This window comes from Gadus morhua, chromosome 4, assembly GCF_902167405.1.
Source record: "Gadus morhua chromosome 4, gadMor3.0, whole genome shotgun sequence".
Classification (NCBI taxonomy): Eukaryota; Metazoa; Chordata; class Actinopteri; order Gadiformes; family Gadidae; genus Gadus; species Gadus morhua.
Window position 1 is genome coordinate 13,978,020 of NC_044051.1, and position 7,500 is coordinate 13,985,519.

The window sequence follows — 7,500 nt, forward strand, 5'->3', positions numbered from 1 at the left end:
ACATACAGTATATCAATAAATATATCAATAGATTGTATGTGACTGTTTTGGATCGCGTTTAATAAACAAATAATGGTTGCTGTAAATCAATGTTTATTATAGCCTGGGGCAATGTTGTGAGGAAAAAACATCATACAAACCTTTGGGCATATACGGACAAGTCATCAGGGATTAATTTTTAATCACAATAACCCCTCAATAAGATAAAAAGTATGTAGAAAAATATACAATTACAATGCAACCTACACATTTTTGTGCAGTTCCACCCGATATGTCTCATTTTGGTGTTTCTTCACAAAAAATAACAAGTAATTCAAGGCACAGATATTCTCACTAAATTTACGGCTGCTGTTAGAAACATCGGAATATGCCTCATTTGAAGAATCCCTCCATTTGCGATGTCAATTAGACTCCCTTGGGCCTTTATGGCTTGATTAACACAATCACAAATAGATTCATTCAATGTACATTTACAAATTTGTGTCAATGATAGTTACTTCATAACAAAAGAAAATATATATATACTGTATATTCCAATGTAACTTTCATCCAACTGTTGGAAGAATCATGAATTCTGATCCTGTCAACGAACACATTTGAATGTGTTGAATCTTCCTGTCCAAAATAATTGTGGGTTCTTTAGAAGGCAGGGGGGAAAAAAACAGCCCCACGCTATTTCATTTGCGGGTCGCATTTACAAATACGAACCGAAATCCACACTCCCTTTTCAGAGGGCTTAACACTCTCCAACGTCCTCTTCGGCTCATCTTCTCGGGCGTCGTCCGCCGTCCCCGCCTCGTGCCTCCCCAACCCCGCGTCCCCAGCGCTGCGTCTACTGGCCGCAGCTGAAGGGCCTCTCCCCCGTGTGCTTCTTCCCGTGGAGCTTCAGGCTCAGCGCGCCCTTGAACCGCTGGCCGCAGATGGCGCAGCCGTACGGCTTGGCGCCCGTGTGCGAGATCACGTGCTTCCGCAGGTTGCTGGGGTTGCGGAACCTCTTGCCGCACTGCTCGCACGGGTACGGCCGTTCGTCCCGGTGCACGCTCATGTGGTAGCGCAGCTTGGCCATGCTGCTCAGCTGCTTGCCGCACAGGTCGCACACCGGCTTCCTGCCGCCCTTCTGCCCCGTGTGCACCCGCATGTGGTTCTGCAGCGCGCTGGCGTGGCTGCACCGCTTGCCGCACGTCTCGCACACAAACTCCCGCTCGCCCGTGTGCGTCAGCATGTGGTGCTTCAGCCCGCTGCGGTGGCTGCAGCCCTTGCCGCACACCTCGCACACAAACTCCGTCGCCGCCGCCGCCACCGTTGTTGTTGTGTGCTTCCGGCGCAGGTGCTCCTGCAGCGCGCCCGCGTCGCTGCAGCCCAGGACCAGCTGAATGCAGCACGCCTCCATGGTCACCTCCTGGCCCTGCCCCTCCCCGCCCCGCTGCCCCAGCAGGTGGGCCACCCGGTGGGTGCACAGCGACGCCGCCGACACGTAGCTCTTGCCGCAGACCTCGCACACAAAGTCCCGCGCCGCGGCCCCGTGCAGCGCGTCCTCGTGCTCCGTCAGCGCCCGCCCGCTGGCGAAGGGGCCGTCGCCGGGGCAGAGCGCGCACAGGAAGGCCTTGGCCACCGCCGCGCACGCGTGCCTCTGCAGGGAGAGCGCGCCGGCGAAGCGCCCCTCGCAGAAGGCGCACGTGAGCATGTGCGCCGCCAGGACGGCGTGCCGCCGCATGTGCCGGTTGTAGGTGCTCTTGTAGGCGAACTCGGTGTCGCACTCGTCGCACTTGAACAGCTTCTTGGCGGCGCCCGTGTGCCTCAAGGCGTGCGTCTCCAGCCCCTGGGCCCGGGAGAAGCGCTTGCCGCACAGCGAGCAGACGTGGGGTTTGGAGTGGGTGACAAAGTGCCGCTCGAACCAGCACTTGACGGCGAACGTCTTTCGGCACAGGGGGCACTGGATGGGATCCGGACGGCTCCTCTTGGACTGCTTGCCCCTGGTGGGGTCCGGGGTGGGAGAGGGGGTCGCGGGGTCAGCGGGGAGCGGGTCGTCGTCGACGTCCCCCAGCGCTGCTGCCGTTGCCTCCTCCTCCTCCTCGTCCCCTTCCTCGTTGGCGCTGAGTCCCGGGACCCCCGTTGGCGGTGACATCGCCTGGCTGTGCGGTGATGCAGCATGCCGATGTGGTGACACCACCTGGGGCGGCGTCATGTCAGGTAGAGGCTGTGGGGCAGCGGTGCCATCCTCTGGTATCACATGATCACCTACGAAGATCAAACAGGTCAATGTTAAGCTTTGTGATTGGCTGACAAAGCTCACAAAATGTGTTTTGTTTAATCGGATCGCTTTTGGGATGCAGTTGTGATGACGAGGGAAAATGTGTAGAGTTTGATTGTGCAACATAAGATACTTTGGTTAATCAGGTTGGATTATCTTCATAATCTACAATTATGAAGATAATCCAACCTCATCCCCTTGAAGATGAGGATGAGGTCGGATTATATTCATAATCTACAGATAGGTCAATTATGGTGGTTTTAATTCATTGTCAGTACAATTGTTAACATGTAATATTGAAAGGTAGTTAATTTTAGAGCTCTATGAATCGTTATAGAGACAAGTCTGCTAACCCACCTTGGTCAACATCTTTGTGTCTTTCTGCCAAATCTGAGTCAGCTCTCTTTTTTCTCATACGGCCAGACGTTCTTCTGAATGGCAATTCTGGGATATAAAATGTACAAAGATTTAAAACTGCAATAAAGAATCAGAACAAGGTCAATTAAGATGACAGATTAATTGATTTAAGTAGATAAACAAATGCTGGCATTTGATTTCCCATGAGGGGATCAGACCCTGTGTGACACTTGATGTTTAATTAAAGTAGGATTTAACCAGCATGCCCATGCAGCACTTGAAGGACTTACGCTTTGTGGGACCACCAGCTGTTTTTGATTTAGCTCTCCTGGGTAGAGTCTTCTTCTCGAGAAGACCATCTTCTGCCAGGGACATTCTTAACATTGCTGCTATTTTCTCCACTGCTTCTTTGGTCCATGTTTCCATGAGGGATGCAAATTTTCTCTTAATAATAGATTGAAATTGTATGAAAGCATTAGAAAATATCAGGATGCCAGCCAATCAATTTAATGTACTTTCAAAAGCTTTATCAGCATTAAATGTGAAAATTTACATTCCTTTATTTTAAAGACGGCTTATTTATTTAGAACCATATGTTAATATTTGGTGTATGGAGCACTGTGGTGTTTTACTGTGCAGGGTGCGATCTTAAATATATATTTAAATATGTGTGTATGAATTTCAAAAATGTATTAATTTGACCAGGTTTAGCGATTCATTGAAGCTTGTGGCTTGCAATACTCAACCATTTTGAGATGTAGGTTAACTGTCAAATCATATATTAACGTAAAAACTAGCAGCGGTTGTCCGGTGCAGACAAAAATAATGTTTTTTCCATTTTTCAAATTGTCTCACGTAGCAATTACAACACAGAAATTCGTCCATGACGAAGTATTGGAAGGTTATTGGTAGTAAAGGGGTTTATCATTTTATTATTAAGTTGAAATTATCATTATGGGGAGAAGTATTTAAGAAGCCACCACGTTTCTCATGCGTGATGTGGAAAAAAGTTTTGATTAACCTAGGTTAAGGTATATGTACTACTTATAGAACTGTACATTATTACGGATGAATCACAAAATGAAGGCGTGTCGCCGACCAAAGGATTCTGCTGTGCCAGCCCTTTAGTAAACATATATAACGTTATACAAAGCTGTCTCTATCTCTAGCTCTCTCAACGTATGTCACTACCGTCAATGGGTTGATGAACTGCGTCCCTTCCTCCGTAATTCCGTTCTCGGCTTTAATAACAATCATATTATGTGAAGTTGGACTTGAACAACGTTTCGAGGTCATTGTCGCGCACTCGTCCAGAAGTCGGCTCAGCTCCGAGACCGCCGCTTCTACTACAGCCGCCATAACACTAGACATTTGTGTCTGGAAGATTTCGTGACTAAACATCTCACTAAATTTAACATTCACAAATAGCAACAAAATCCAGAGGCTACTACCCCTGTTGTATTATTGTAAACAAATGTCTACAAAGAGTGGCAAGTTCCATGGCATGAGCGTAGAACTTTGTTCTTCCGTTGTCTGCTTCTTCTTCTTCTTCTTCTTCTTCTTCTTCTAGAGATCAATGACACGGTACACCCAGTACTGCCCTCCATAGGACCAGGTGTGAAACACACCCGAATAGCTCCCATGTCAACCAGAGGCCCCTTTCAAACGCGGGCGTATGTAATGTGATGGAATAAAACATATTTTGAATAGATTTGAATCATCAAAAATATAACTATTATCGATTATTGAGTATATCGGGTCCAATGAGGGGAGTACCCATATTATTAACATTCCTTGTTCAGCAGTGATCCACAGCTCAGTACCTGGGCAAATAATGTACACGGACACACAGACAAAGACGCACACATACACATCGACACACTCAGTTTATTATTATATATATTATTATATAGAAAATACATACTTTACAATAAGGTTAGCGGTCAGGGAGTGATTAGAAAGGTATTCTACCCTCTATAGATGTTGAATTGACAGATAGGAGGGATTCAATCATGTGATCAAAAGTTCTCTTGACCCTGGTATCTCTTGACCAGACATTCAGATAGAATCACCAAGCAATCAGTTGTTATTATAAAGGTGAAAAAGCACCAAAATGGCTGCTGGGATTGAGCGTTGCATCATGGCTGCAATCAGAATGCTCAAAATTGTAATCTATGAGTTGGCACTCATATAATACATGTTTCGTTGAACATGCTGCTTCTACATGAAGCCAAAATGTATTCAGAATTACAGCCCACCAAACTCCTCTGTGCCTGGGATGCATAGCTTCTGCGGCTCCCCCTGTGATGGACTGTCAGCATCGCTCCATGCAGATGCCCTGGTACTCTCTATACCCCTGATTGTTCCTTTAAGGTTCATCCAAGCTGCTCCAAGCAGAACCTCCAGCCCATAATGAGACACACAATGTTCCCTGGCTCCGTCTCTGCATTCCGCTATGCTTGTTGTTGTTACCGGACCAAACTCGGATGGAAATAAAAATACAGAAAATGCGAAGAGACAACCCATTCTATTTGATGACAGCAATAAGAAACAATGGAGCCAGATCCCACACTCACACACACACACACACACACACACACACACACACACACACACACACACACACACACACACACACACACACACACACACACACACACACAATCAAACGCACAGACACACACGCACACACAACCACACACAAACACACACCCACACATACACACGCACACACTTGACTGCTGCTACAGGTCTCATATTACATTTCTGGATTTCGGAAAGGATTTTCAACTAGTGAAACATATTTTATGATAATATGTGCTGGTTTACGACTCACCGGAAGAAAGGGTCTTGCTGTTGTACATGTGCAGATCAAGTTCCCTAGCTAGCAGATTAAAAAACAATGGCATATTGTTAGCAATGACCATTGGCCATATTCCCAATAGGTTCAAACCAGAGAGTTCATCATGGTATCATGACAGTAAACTCTAAATCATGGCCCTTAAAAAAACTGTGCAAATACTACAGTCGAATACTACAATAACTGTAATGGGAGCCAACACACACACACACACACACACACACACACACACACACACACACACACACACACACACACACACACACACACACACACACACACACACACACACACACACACACACACACACACACATGCAAACACACACACATTTGAGGATCCCTCTGCTTTTAATCATATTATTGTACGCGTGTCTGAAACCTATTACCATTCATTTGACAGACTTGACTCTCCAGACAATAGAGGCTGATACGGATGACATGAATGAAGAATGGATGCTAAGCAATTATGGATCCATCTTTGCGTTGTGCATCTGAAAATGATTGTGAAAACATTTGTCCAACATGAGCTAACAGCGGGCCAATTCAGTGCCAGAGATAGAAGAGTTGATGACGTCACCATCCAATCAGGGGTGATTAATGATACTCCTCTGTTGTTTATTAAAGCTGTCAATCACCACCCCTCAAAGCCTTCAGTCACAGAACCGTGTGAACGTACAGACTCTTGAAGATGTTTTACTCCCAGTGAAGATGGCATCGATTTAAAGTTACACTCAAACAATGAGAGTCCTTATGGTTTGAATTGGTTGCATTGATGTTCAGAGGCACCCAATCTTTATAAAGGTTAAACATAGGTTAAGCCACTGAGACATTTAGTCTGTTTGTTTGTGTGTGTGTGTGTGTGTGTGTGTGTGTGTGTGTGTGTGTGTGTGTGTGTGTGTGTGTGTGTGTGTGTGTGTGTGTGTGTGTGTGTGTGTGTGTGTGTGTGTGTGTGTGTGTGTGAGTGAGTGAGTGAGTGAGTGAGTGAGTGAGTGAGTGAGTGTGTGTGTGTGTGTGTGTGTGTGTGTGTGTGTGTGTGTGTGTGTGTGTGTGTGTGTGTGTGTGTGTATAAGCTTGGTATGTGTCTTTTAGTGTGTTTTAGTGTACCTCAGTGTGTGGTGTGTTTTTGGGACTGAGTGAGTGTCTGTGTTTGAGTCCTTGTTTTTGTTTGGTGTGTATGTGCATGCTTGTGTCTCACATGCATATATTTACATGCGTATTCAAATGCACACATGCAAAACAGGAATTTGTGTAGACTTCCTATATCACATACACTACCGTTCAAATGTTTGGGGTCACCCAGACGATTTAATGTTTTCCATGAAAACTTCAGCTGTGCTAACATAATTGCACAAGGGTTTTCTACTCATCAATTAGCCTTTTAACACGATTTGCTAAATCATTAGCATGCAGGAGTGATGGTTGCTGGAAATGGGCCTCTGTACAACTAGATATTCCATCAAAAATGGGCAGTTTCCATCTGGAATAGTAATTTACCACATAACAACGTGTCTAGACTGTATTTCTGATTAATCTAATGTCATCTTCATTGAAAAAAACAGTTTTTTTCTTTAAAAAATAAGGACATTTCTGTGTGACAACATCCAGAGACACATGCCAGAGAAACAAGACACATGTTGGGTCAAAATGTTGAGAGTAAGAGTTATCTTGTTGCTTCTTGTGCTTTCACTTTTTTAAAACTAAGACGTTTGGCCAGCAGGCGTCAGCATTGTACAACTATTATGCAAAATAGCGTATGGAAATTGTTGCAAATAACGAAATATTTTGCACCTGGTGAGTTGTTACATAGATTTATACTCATTTAGCAACCTAAGCCAACAGCTCCTTGGACTTTTTCTTAGTTACAATTTGAATTGTCTAATAAGTTTTCCTGAAGTGTGTATGTGTTTTTTTTACATTTGAATTAACCTAAAATAGTAAACGTTTATAGTTTTTCAACTCAGCCAAACCACATGCTTATAAGACTAACATCCAAAGACAATATAAACAAATTGTGAGGAAATTAGAATTTT

The 7,500-nt window shown here is 44.9% G+C and overlaps 1 protein-coding gene across 1 annotated transcript in view; it reads right to left on the reverse strand.

Annotated features, from left to right (window-relative positions):
* LOC115542807 (oocyte zinc finger protein XlCOF6) overlaps positions 1-4,147 on the reverse strand; it is a 4,553-nt gene extending 406 nt beyond the window's left edge. The window contains exons 1-4 of the mRNA XM_030355228.1: positions 3,800-4,147; positions 2,899-3,052; positions 2,609-2,695; positions 1-2,238 (exon numbers count right to left, since the gene is read on the reverse strand). The exon at positions 1-2,238 is cut by the window's left edge and continues 406 nt beyond it. Of these exons, the coding sequence (XP_030211088.1) occupies positions 833-2,238; positions 2,609-2,695; positions 2,899-3,052; positions 3,800-4,009 (1,857 nt within the window). The 5' untranslated portion in view covers positions 4,010-4,147 and the 3' untranslated portion in view covers positions 1-832. The remainder of the gene's footprint in view (positions 2,239-2,608; positions 2,696-2,898; positions 3,053-3,799) is intronic.
* Between the last annotated feature and the right edge of the window lie 3,353 nt (positions 4,148-7,500).